Source organism: Saimiri boliviensis, chromosome 2 (genome assembly GCF_048565385.1).
Source record: "Saimiri boliviensis isolate mSaiBol1 chromosome 2, mSaiBol1.pri, whole genome shotgun sequence".
Taxonomy (NCBI): domain Eukaryota; kingdom Metazoa; phylum Chordata; class Mammalia; order Primates; family Cebidae; genus Saimiri; species Saimiri boliviensis.
In genome coordinates this window covers 68,883,103-68,894,637 of record NC_133450.1, presented here as the reverse complement: position 1 = coordinate 68,894,637, position 11,535 = coordinate 68,883,103, and the positions used below count along the sequence as shown (strand labels likewise).

The 11,535-nt window shown below is 53.3% G+C and overlaps 2 protein-coding genes across 2 annotated transcripts; one reads left to right on the top strand and one right to left on the bottom strand.

Annotated features, from left to right (window-relative positions):
- Positions 1-596: 596 nt before the first annotated feature.
- On the top strand, positions 597-2,467 carry LOC101033551 (interferon alpha-inducible protein 27-like protein 2). The gene is given in 5 exon segments (XM_039469014.2): positions 597-765; positions 970-999; positions 1,620-1,781; positions 2,300-2,372; positions 2,374-2,467. Coding segments are annotated over 5 exon segments (516 nt in total). The 3' UTR covers positions 2,456-2,467.
- A 3,989-nt stretch (positions 2,468-6,456) lies between these two features.
- LOC101053429 (interferon alpha-inducible protein 27, mitochondrial) lies at positions 6,457-11,312 on the bottom strand. Its single transcript, XM_039469279.2, has 5 exons — positions 11,243-11,312; positions 8,174-8,200; positions 8,059-8,061; positions 7,082-7,243; positions 6,457-6,577 (listed from the first exon to the last, which is right to left on the bottom strand). Exons 1-5 carry the CDS (start codon positions 11,310-11,312, stop codon positions 6,492-6,494), a joined length of 348 nt encoding a protein of 115 aa, XP_039325213.1. The 3' UTR covers positions 6,457-6,491.
- Between the last annotated feature and the right edge of the window lie 223 nt (positions 11,313-11,535).

The following is an 11,535-nucleotide window of genomic DNA, read 5'->3' as shown; positions in this document are numbered from 1 at the left end:
AAAGTTCTGGAAAAGGCAAGTGTGCGGGGATGGGATAGTTGCCGGGAGCGGAGACGGGGTGACTCCAAAAGAGCCTGAGAGAATTTGGTGGAGGGGCCGGGCATGTAAAAAAATGGTTTGTATCAGAGCTGTCAAAGTCACCCTGACCCACAGAAGTGTACACCAAAAGGGTGAATTTTAACTTGTGTAAATGACATACGCCTTAATAAACTTGGCTTTTAAAAAATCTTGTTGAAGAATATTAAACAACCTAGGTAAATCTAAATGGTTGAGTAGCTAAAGTGAGTAACCAGCAAAGCGGAGTGTGACGGGAACTTGCAGGTGGTGGAGGGGTGTTTACATATTCAGGCTGGAAGAAAAGGTCAGAATGTATTATGTTAGCGTCTCTCTGGAGGTGAAATTAAACACCGTTTTTCTCCTTGTATCTTGTTCGTTATTGTTGTGTTGTTTTTGGTTTTTGGTTTTGAGGTTTGTTTTTTTGTTTTGTTTTTGCAGCGTGGTTATTGGCGGGTTGGAGTCGGGGCGGGTGTTACAGCAATTTGGGAGCACGGCCCACTGGCTATGGCTTCTAGGTTCTTTCCAGCGCTTTTCTCTTGATGGATCCGTCGAGCGGGGCGGGAGAGCGCGGTGTGGGGAGGGCGGGGCCTGCGTCTTGCTGGGCAAAGGGTGCGGGCGTATCCCTGTTGGATGGAGGGGGAAGGAACACCCCAAGAAGGCTGACATTTCCTGGGTCGAGTTGGAACCCAGACGGCCTCACCTTGCTGGGTGAGTCTTGCTTCCCCAGGGGGCGGGCGGGCTGGGAGCCGAGCAGGCCTTCCCGACCCCAGGCCTGGAAGGGACGGGAAATAGCTTAGTTCCCTGATTCCATTAACCCGCTGATTACTGACTCCCTCCCTCTCCCTCCCTTTTCTTCTCTCTCTCTTCCTTCTCCCTTCTCCCCTCTGCTTTCCCCTGGCACTCTCTTTCTAGAAGTGGCAGCTGCTGCTGCAGTGGGAGGAGGTAAGTTACCTGGATCGATCGCTTCTGACTCTGGACCATCACCTAGCCTGGTCCGGGGGTGCTGGGAGGCCGCAGAGATGACGCGCTGAGCTGGCTCTCACCCCCTCACCCTCCACTCCCGAAGCTGCCTGAGTGAACCATAGGGGAGAGCAGCATCAAGATACTCCAGGGAAAAGCTCCCTCCCAATCAGGACAGCTTCTCCTCTAGTCCTTATATAGAATAAGTGTAGAAGGAAGATTTCGTTTGAAAGAGGATTTGCAGCTAAACTCCACATGGCTCTTTTCACATTTATATTCAGACACACACACACACACACACACACACACACACACACACACACACACACAAAACTAGAGACCCAATGAAGGGTGTTGACTTTCACCGCATCACACAGCAAGTTAGAGACAAACCAGGGCTATGCCTGGCCTTCCTATGACATCTTTGCCTCGCCTGGTTCCACACTCACCACCTCTTCTTCACCATGAGACCCCGAAGCTGCCATCTCCCTCTTGCTAAAGCTGACAGTCCCCAGAAACAGTCAAGGAATTCCTAAGGGGAGAGTTCCCTTCTCCTGAGCCCATCTCTGCACCCAGCCCACCCAGCTTCTCTCTCCCCACAGCCCTGGCAGTGGGGGCTGTGCCCATGGTGCTCAGTGCCATGGGCTTCACTGGGGCAGGAATCGCTGCGTCCTCCATAGCAGCCAATATGATGTCCGCAGCAGCCATGGCCAACGGGGGTGGGATTTCTGCGGGGAGCCTGGTGGCTATTCTGCAGTCAGTGGGTAAGTGTCCCGGACAGACCACCAGAACTGGGAAAAGACAGCCTGAGGCTGAGCCCAAGGGAGGCCTTCTCCTCTCCCTGCAGTTCTGTGACCTTCAGCTTCCTGGATCTTCAGTCTCTCCCTCACTGTCCCCTCTTCTGGCTCCTTCTGAGTGAGGTTTGGGGTGGGAGTAGAGGGGTGATGGGGTGCTGGGTAGGGAGAAGAGGAAGGGAACCCAGGCCAGAAGTGATGCCTGTGCTCTTTCACCTGGGTGACCTGGGCAAGGTCCCCTGCCGTCTCTGGGCCTCAGTGGCCTCCTGTGTAAAGTGAACACCCTGTAGCTCTTGGGGTCTGTCTGTGGATGACTTTCCACCTCTCAGTTTCCATGAATTCACCCCTGACTTGTCTTTTAGCTGCCTCTAGCAGTCTCTACCCAAAGCAGGGCCCCGGGGTTTTCAGGACGTGAAGGGGGGATCTGGGCGGGATTTCCAGGTCACTGCCTGTACCCTGTCCTCATTCATTCTTTGTCTCCTCCCCAGGGGCAGCTGGACTCTCCACATTATCCAACGTCTTCCTGGTCATTGGTGGGTCAGTGATGGGGGCCTGCTTGGGGGGAAGGAGATGAAGCAATAGAAAATGTACCCCAAGGTGAACCTCTAAAACCCCCACTAAGGTCAGAGAAACATGAGGAATAAAGGTCACGTGCAGATGCGCCTCACTGTGTTTACTTCTTGTAGCCCTGTTTGGAGTTGTGAGCTGGAGGTTGCCCGTTCTCTCCACCTCCCAGTCTGCCTTGTCATGGAGGGGCAGAGGGAGGGCTTAACGTTGCACAGCATTGGTAAGCAGAAGGCTTTGGTTGGTCTCAGCCTTACAAGGAAGGGCCGTATGACCCAGGGCCATTCATGGGCCTTCTGTGGGCCTCAATTTCCCCCTTATTCAATGTTGGCACTGTCACAGGTTCCTGGTGGGAGCGGGTGAGGGGTAGCCAGGGCACTTCAGGAGCCACTGACCTCAGAGCCCTCTGTTCTTCTTCATTAATGACACTAGACACCCAGAATGAGCAAGACACAGCCTTCCCTTGCCCAACCTCAAAGTCTTGCCAGAGGCTGACAAGCAAGCCAGCAGAAAGAGACAGTGCCAAGGGTTACATTCGGGCTCTGGGCACTTTGAGGGGAGGAGGCTGTCAGAAATGGTCACCAAACTGTGTCTGGAAGATCGAAGGAGAGGCTGAGTTCATGCGTGAGGACCTGGAGCCCTGACCACACCCTCGCTGTGTTAGTCTGTTTTGGGTTACAGTAAAGGAATACCTGAAACTGGGAAATTTATAAAGAAAAGAGGCCAGGCACTGTGGCTCACGCCTGTAATCCCAACACTTTGGGAGGCCGAGGCAGGCAGATCATGAAGTCAGGAGTTCGAGACCAGATGGGCCAACATAGTGAAACCCTATCTCTACTAAAAATACAAAACAATTAGCCAGGCGTGGTGGTGGTCCCAGCTACTCATGAGGCTGAGGCAGGAGAATCACTTGAACCCAGGAGGCGGAGGTTGCAGTGAGTAAAGATAGTGCCGGTGCGCTCCAGCCGGGGCGACCGTGTGAGACTCCATCAAAAAGAAAGAAAGAAAGAAAGAAAAGCAGCCTGTTTGACCCACAGTTCTGCAGACTGTACAAGAAGCATGGTTCCAGCATTTACTTCTGGTGAGAGCCTCGGGAAGCTTACAATTGCAGAAGGGGATGAAGGAGGAGCAGGCATGTCACATGACGAGAGAGGGAGCAAGAGAGATGCCAGGCTAGTCTAAGCAGCTAGGTATCTTGTGAACAAATAGAATGAAAACTCACTCCTTACTGTGGGGAGGGCACCAAGTCATTCACGAGGAATCTGCCTCTATGACCCGAACGCTAGGTCACACTTCCAATGCTGGGAATCACATTTTAACACGAGTCTTGGAGGAGACAAACATCCAAACTCTTATCAGTCACCTAAAGACTCAAGTCTTCGTTCATGTGACGGGTGCTAGAGTGGATGGGAGGGGTCCATATGGAGCCCCAGGAGACTATGATGACAGGAGAAACTGGGCACTTACCCGAACAAAAGTGACGCAGACCGTTATGTTCAGTGCAGTGATAGACTCCAACTAGCATGGGAGGAGTCAGAGAAGGCAGGGATCTGTTCTCATACCTGGGGAGCCTTCCTGGAAGAGGAGGCAAAAGGCCTGGACCTTGAAAGGTGAATGGAAGTCTAACAGAGGAGGAGGGAGGCAAAGGGAAGATGTCCCAGGAGGAAGTAAGTCCCAGCTGCTCAGTGAGAGAACTGGAGAGGGATATGTAATTGGGTCTTTCCATGGCAGCGTGGGTGGAAGGCAGTAGCTCCGAAAAGCTATCAAGAGAAAGGGGACATCCAATGGAGACCATCGGAGGCAGGAGGGAACTTCCAAGCATGGAGGTTTTACAGGGAGGCACCTCTGGTCTGGGTGACCCCCAGCTGTCCTTCTGCCCCCATGCATTTTAGGTCCCCTGTGCCAAGGCACGTGCATCCTCAGCTGCTCCTGAAACTCCCCTTTGCCCAGCTGGAGTGTAGTGGCACAATCATGGCTCAGTGCGGCCTCAACCTCTTGACTCAAGTGATTCTCCCACGTCTGACTCCTGAGTAATTGGGACAACAGGTGTGCACCACCGTGCCTGGCTAAATGTTTGTGGGGGTTTTTTGTGTGTAGTGATGGAGTTTCATCATGTTTGAGACCAGCCTGGGATCAAGGGATTCCTCTGATCTCCCAAAGTGCAGAGATTGCAGGCATGAGCTACCTTGCCCGGCTGATAATCTCCTTTTTGCCATTTACATACCAAAATCACAAGAGTGATAGCTCAACACGTTCAGAAGCTTCACCAACACCCAGCGAGGAGGGGATTATGCCAGGGAGCTCATTGGGCCCCATTCTTAGAATTAGGCCTGTCACAGAGGCCAAGCTGAGGGGTCAGAGGTAAAGAATCAGATGAGAGCCATGCAGCCAAGGTGGGGTGAGGAGCTGGCTGCCAGAATGGAAACAGGCCCTGGGAACTGGAAGGCCTCACCTTCATGAGGGGAGCAAGGGAGGAGGTCACAATCCACACCTAGAATAATGGATGCTCCGAGGTGACCTGCCTTGCATGACTGTTTACTGGGCTTCAGCCGGGATGCAGGCTCATCCATCCTCCCAAACCCAGGTCAGACCTGCTTTCCTTTCGGAAAGGCTCGGATTTCTAGTTAATGCAGGGGGTTTTACCTTTCACTTCAGTGAAGGTCTTCCAATGTTCTAATGAATGCCGTAACATCGAGGGAATTATTTGGGGAATGTGTACATTTTGTGAAGAGAAGTTTCACAGCTTTTTCCAGATTCCCCAAGGCATCAAAGAAAGGGGAAGGTGGGGGAAAAGAATCACATATTGAAAGAACACCCTGAGAAGGTTAATTCCTACGGCTGGATAGAAACCATGCTTCACTGACCCAATTAAGAGACATGGATGAGTTGTTGAATGTTTTTGAAATGCCTATAGCACTAGACTCACAGTTCTGCTTCCCTTTGGAAACCTAGGGTGAGGTGCACAGGGTTGTAGTGTCTGCGGTCACTGCACAGTTGAAAACCCTTCAGTGCCTCTCCAAAGTCCTCAGGATAAAATTCACACGCCCCTTCCTTGACATGCCTCTGGCCCCCCAAGGCATGGGCTGGCCCCTGTCATAGCACTTATCAGAGGTCAGTGCCCATGGCCATCTGCCTGTGGGTCCATCCCTTCAGCTCACCGTGAGGGCTGCCTAGGCAAAGACTGAGCTGTGCCCTTCTCTTCCTTGGGGTCCAGCCCTGTGCATGGACCACAGCATGTGCTCATAGACGGCGTGGAAAGGAGCAGCAAAACGACGTATGAACGAATTCCTGATACTCTGGGGCAGAACACATTGCAGCGATGAGAAGTGTCTACGAGGCCTTGTTCTGGTTAGGCAAGGACATTTCGGGACAAGGATCCTAAGGAAGAAAGGTCAGCGCCCTGACAAATTAAGGTTTCCTATTGGCTATTGGGTGAAAAGGGACGACTCGGGACATTCACGGTGAGATGAGTCAGTGGCATATCTGAGCCTAAGCCAACCACTCGGGAAACAGCCACTGGATTTGCAGAGTAGGGGCGGGGTACGTGTGCAAAGATGTGAGGCTCTGGCTTTGGGGTAAGTGGCTAAAAACAGGCTGTTCGAACCCCCCACCACCACCCCTCACTTCCCCCACCGCTTTCCCTGCTCTCGAGTCCTCACAGGAACTGAGCCAAACACAACCCTGGTTGGGATCTTGAAGGCCATTTAGTTCAACTCCCATTTAGAGAGGCGCAAACAGACAGAGAGGTGACCTGCCAGGGTTACGTATGGAGTCAGTAGCAGGGTAGCGACAGCTTATCTTCAAATTTAGATTCATTTCGGTTCATCATATCCCAAGTTTTTGTCATGACAGTGTGGGGAAAGAGAATTGAGCCCTAATGAGCCCCTTCCCCACCCCAAGTATCACACTGGGCCTGCCCCACAGCCAGCGAGAGGCAAAGCTTCTGGGAAGAGTCACAACAATCCATCTTTATTTCTTATTTTCCTCTGGGGGTGCAGAATTTGGTGTATTTCACCCAAGGTGTATTTGCTATAGTTGGCACCTCACTGGGTCAGGGCGGATGGGCACCTTCTCTCCTGGCACGGTTCTCTTCTCTGCAGGGCGAGGGGCAGGGAGCTAGAAGAAGCTCACAAAGCCAGCCGCCACGGCAGACCCAGTGGAGCCCAGGACTAACTTGGTCAACCTGGAGAGCCCAGTTGCTCCTGGGAAGGAGAGGGTGAACGCAGGGGGGCATGCCTGTCACGGAAGCTCTATGGGACAGGACTGTGGGGGAAGAGGCTCCAGTGACCCTCAGGAGGGCCGGAGGCCCAGAGACCCCACGCAGTCCCCTTGTGTTCCCAGCACCCTCGGGCGTTTGTTCTGGGCGAGGCTGCTGCAGGCATGAACTCTTGTAAATTCCAGAGCTGGAAGCAGCCTCGCTCTTCAGGGAAGGAGGCTGCACCCCAGAGGGGAGGAGACGCCCAGGTAACCCAGCAAGTCTGCTTCAGGATGAGTGTTCCTGAGCCCGCTGTCCCTGGCCAGGGCTCTTTCCCTCCCTCCCCGTCTCCCGCAGGGCTGTTAGCTCATCAGAGAAATCCTGAGAGAATGGTAGAGAGAGACAGAAGAAGAGAGAGACGGAGGCCCATGGGGTTGAGCTCAGGACGGGGCCGTTGGAGGCTCTTGCTCTCCTCATCGCCCTCCCCAGCAAGCCCTGCCAGGATGCTTACCCAGTGACTGCAGAGTAGCCACCAGGCTGCTCGAGGCAACTCTGCCCCCGTCGGCGATGGCCGCTGCGGACATCACGTTGGCTGCTATGGAGTTCTCGGCCATTCCCACCCCAGTGAAGCCCCTGGCACCGAGCACCACAGGCACAGCCTGCACCGCCGTGGCTGCGGGGAAGAGGAGCTGGGTTGGTTCGCGGGCTCAAGAGAAGGAACATCCCCACCCCCACCCCCGACCGCCCAACATACACTGGGTCAGGCTTGGGGACCTCAGGGAATCTGGAGAAAGAGGTGAACTCTGAGCTTGGGAGAGACTATGGGCACGGCCAGTAGGCATGACTCAAGGGGAGCACAGGCAGGCGGGGGAAGTAGAGGAAACGCTAGTGGGGTCACTGGGCACAGGGCTCTGGGCCAAGCTCTGACAGGCAGCAGGACCCTCCTTGGAAAAGTCACTTGACCTCCCACTCAGTGTCTGCCTTAGCCAAATGCTGGAACAGGGGAGTGGTTTGCAAGTTTCTCATCTTTGCTTTCATCATTTGGGGAGCAAATCTCGTTAGAGGAGCAGATCTTGCCCTGGAGATTATGTAAGAGGCACATTCAGAGCAGCTCAAAGAGGCAGCTCGAGGCCTCCGAGGTGTTGCCACAGAGCACATCAGAAGCCACTAAAGCAAGGGGAGCTGAGCCCCACATCTCCTTCCTGTCTCCTGCGTTCAATCTCTATTGGTTCACCCTATGCAATCCTGGTGACAGTCCTGAATGGGCATTACCAACCCTTTCCCTGGAGAGGAACGGGAGCTCAGAGGAGTTCAAAGACATGCCTACGGTCATTCAGTGAACACTCTGCCAAGGGGAAATGGCCCCTGCCCGGCTGCCACCATGCCCTGCCCACACACATTCCAGCTCCCAGTCTCCAGGTTCCCTGCTGCCAGCTTCCAGCACCGTTATTTCTAGTTCCTTGTTTCATATGTAGCCCCTCATCCCACCTCCTCCCCTGACCACCCACGCGAAGGGAGGCTTGGCACGGACAAGGTCGGCTGCTCCCCAAGTCCGCCTCCCTAGAGGCAGGAAGTTACTTGAGCCCCTTCCCCACAGACTCACCCCCACTCACAACTGTAGCAACCCTGGCTGGAAACCGAAAGAACAGTGTGAGTGGATTCACGTTGGCCTCCCCTCCACTGTCTGAGCCAGCTGCCCATCTAGTAGGAGGGGGCTGCCCCAGGTTGGGAGCCAGAAGAAGGGATGACCCCCTCTACCGCTCTGTTTCATTTCGGGAAGTGGAATTACTGAAGAAGGCGAAGGTCACTGGGGGGTTTGACTCCAGTGCTGGTCCTGATTAATTTACGTGGTCCTGACCTAGTTGGTTGGTTGGGTGATTGGGGGAAATCAGAGGGTCTCTTTTCTTCCTCCTAAGCCAGGTTTAGTTCAAATAAAAGGCAGAACAAAAATGAACAAAACCTTCTAGATGTGGCTAGGAAGGCATGCTACTGTGACGTCCGTTCGCGGTAACACAGGATCCTTGGCAATGGAATTTAGGGCTAGGTGGTTTGACCGGGACAGGGAGAAGTGAAGAGGATGGGTGTCGTGCTTTCTGAGCAGGGCTGTTAGCTCATCTGAAGCAGGGTCAGTGTTTATCAGTGAGGGATACCGTGACTTTCTCCTGTAGTCCAGAAAAACTCTTCAGATAGTAATAAGTCCTCATGGTAGAGAAAGATGGGCTTCGTTTTGCACTGCGTGGCTGAAGTCAGGGCAAGCACTGTGGAATGCTTGAATGCCACTTGAGAGCAATGCTTGAATGGAATGACTTGAAAGCTTCTGATTCTTCAAGGCCCATGCTATTTCTCCCTCCTCCAGGAAGCCTTCCCAGATTCTTCCAATCAGAACTCATCTTTGCTCCTCCATGACTGGAGCCACTCACAGCACTGGGGATGCATGGTTTGCTCCCCCACATGGTGAGCCCCTGGGAAGCAGGCAGAGCTTCCACTCCCCAGCAGCCAGAGGGGCCAAAACTGCAATTTGGAACCAGGAGTTCTAAAGATAGCCAGATGTGCAGGAATGAGCTCAGCCAGCTCCCAGGGAGAGGCCTTAGAGCGATGGTGGAGGAAGTAAAGAGACGCAGGTGTGAAGGCCAAACCCTGAGTGACCAGAAAGGCCACCTGGAGGGCTTATGAGCCCCAGGACTCAGGAATCAATAACCAGGTTAGAAGGTTCAGTTTTACTGGCAGGCAGGAGAGGTGATGCCAAGTTGCCTGGCAGCCTGGAAAGCCTGGCCCTGACACACAAAAGCCCTCAGGAACTGGCTGCTGTGTGTCTCGGGGCCTGCCTGTTAGGCTCAGCTGATGGGCATTGATAGGGCAAAGGAGCCTGGTCTCTGCCCTATGCACCCTTCAGAACCTTCTCTGCCCTGAGACCTCCATGCAACCTTCCCCAACTTCTATTACTTTTATTTTTTTGAGACAGTCTTGCTCTGTCGCCCAGGCTGGAGCGCAGTGGCACAATCTTGGGTCACTGCAACCTCTGCCTCCTGGATTCAAGTGATTCTCCTGCCTCAGTCTCCCAAGTAGCTGGGATTACAGGCATGTACCACCATGCCTGGCTAATTTTTGTATTTTTGGTAGAGACGGGGTGTCACCAGGTGTCACCTGGCCAACAGGCCAGGCTGGTCTCAAACTCCTGACCTCAAGTGATCCCCCACCCACCCACCGCCTTGGCTTGCAGGTGTGAGGCACTGTGCCAGGCATATTAATACTTCTTGTCATTGTTCATTATTCTACCTTCTGTTCCAAGCCTGGAAGCAGCACCCCCACACCCTCCTGTCCTGCACAGAGCACTTGGACAACAGTAAATTGTCCCTGTTGGTAAATAAAAGATAGCATTATCTTCTTATCTTCCTCTGGGGTTGTTACAAGAATTAAACAAATGGACAAACTCAAGTGCTAGACTTCATGACTAGGACATAAAAGTGCTGGCTCAAATTGAGCTGTTATTATTTTAATTTTACAAATTGCCTAATCTTAAACTGAGAAGTCATCTGCATTTCTGACAAACAGAAAGGACTGCTGGGTGTGGCCCAGGCCCTCACTTGCTCATGACACTTCTCTGAACTGAGTTGGGGGTACACAGAGTGGTGTGTGTTGCCAAGGGCCAGTTACCTCCAAGTCGCAAAAGAGGGTGCCAGTGAAGGACCCCAGCATGAAGGAGCTAGCCTCCGGTGCCCCCAACAAGGGTCTGAGGATAGATGTGTTGGGGCTCAGGGCAGCCGAGGATGACAGGGTCAGCAAAGGGTGAGGGCACAGGGCTCAAATAAAGGGTAGAGGTTGGGGCAGGGTCAGAATAAGTCAGGGTAGGGGTCATTCAAGCCTATGCCATTTGTGCTGGTGGAGTTGGAAGAATCCCTGGATGTCCACCCAGGAGACAGAAAGGTAAAGAGCAGTGGATACCTGCAGAGAAGCACTTGCCAGCAGGTAGAAGCTGGGATTAGATGCTCACTGAATAACATTGATGGATCTCAAGAATATGGTTCAGTGTGGGAAAGGGCAATAGAATGGGATCTATAACATGCTCTCCTGCATGTCAATTATAACACATGCAAACAAAACACAATCCCCGTTCTGCAAAAATACATATGAAAACCAGACACACATCAAATCTATTACAAAGGTTGACTTTGAGGGATGGGAATTGAGGGTGAAAAGGAGGACAAATGAGAATAAATAAATAAAACCAGAAAGAGATCTTATAGAAACCAGTGAAAAAAGTGGGCTGAAGAATTTTGTTAAAATCAGTACTCTGGATTGAGATCTCGTAGGGCGCAGGGGCCCTGTTGACAAGGGAAACTCCCAAAGGAGATGAATTCTGATGGTGAATTCAGGAGAAGGAAGAGCTGAAGAAAGTGGGACTCAGTGATAGATAGACAGTTTTGGGCTAGACAGGAGGAGGTCTGGGCCGGCGGGGTGGGGGAGGGACCTGCGGGACACCCAGGGCCTAGGCCTGCCCCTGGCCCCTTCCCAGATTGAAAGCCAGGGCGGACACCTGCAGTGGGAGGACAGGGCAGGGCAGCAAGGCTGCAGGTGTTCCCCCATTTTCTCTCCCATGGTTCCCTGGACAGGACCGCCACCTGCCACAGTCGTCTCCTCGTCCCCAGCAGCAGCCCCTCCCGGGAACACTCACCCACAGGCAAAGCTACGGCACAGCCAGAGGCCACCCGGGCCACACCAGTCACTGCTCGGGTGAATTCCATGGCCTAGAGAGTAAGTTCCTCAACTTCAGCCAAAGGGATGGAGCTCTAAGGACATGATGGGCACACAACCTGGCTTGCCTCCCACTGTCCTGAAAGACATGAGAGGCTCCAGGGGGCTAGGGAGGCTGCTGTAAGCTGTGGGGACAGCAGGCCTGGAAAGGAACTGGGGGTGAGGGAAGGAGGGATGTTGGGGAGTTGGGGCTACCAAAGGACGTGTGTTAGC

Coding starts and splice junctions, on each gene's coding strand:
- LOC101053429 (XM_039469279.2), bottom strand. CDS start 11,312: ATGGAATTCACCCGAGCAGTGACTGGTGTGGCCCGGGTGGCCTCTGGC. Junction 8,201..11,242: donor TGCCGTAGCTTTGCCTGTGG/GTGAGTGTTCCC, acceptor TTCGGTTTCCAG/CCAGGGTTGCTACAGTTGTG. Junction 6,578..7,081: donor GGCTACTCTGCAGTCACTGG/GTAAGCATCCTG, acceptor TCTCCTTCCCAG/GAGCAACTGGGCTCTCCAGG.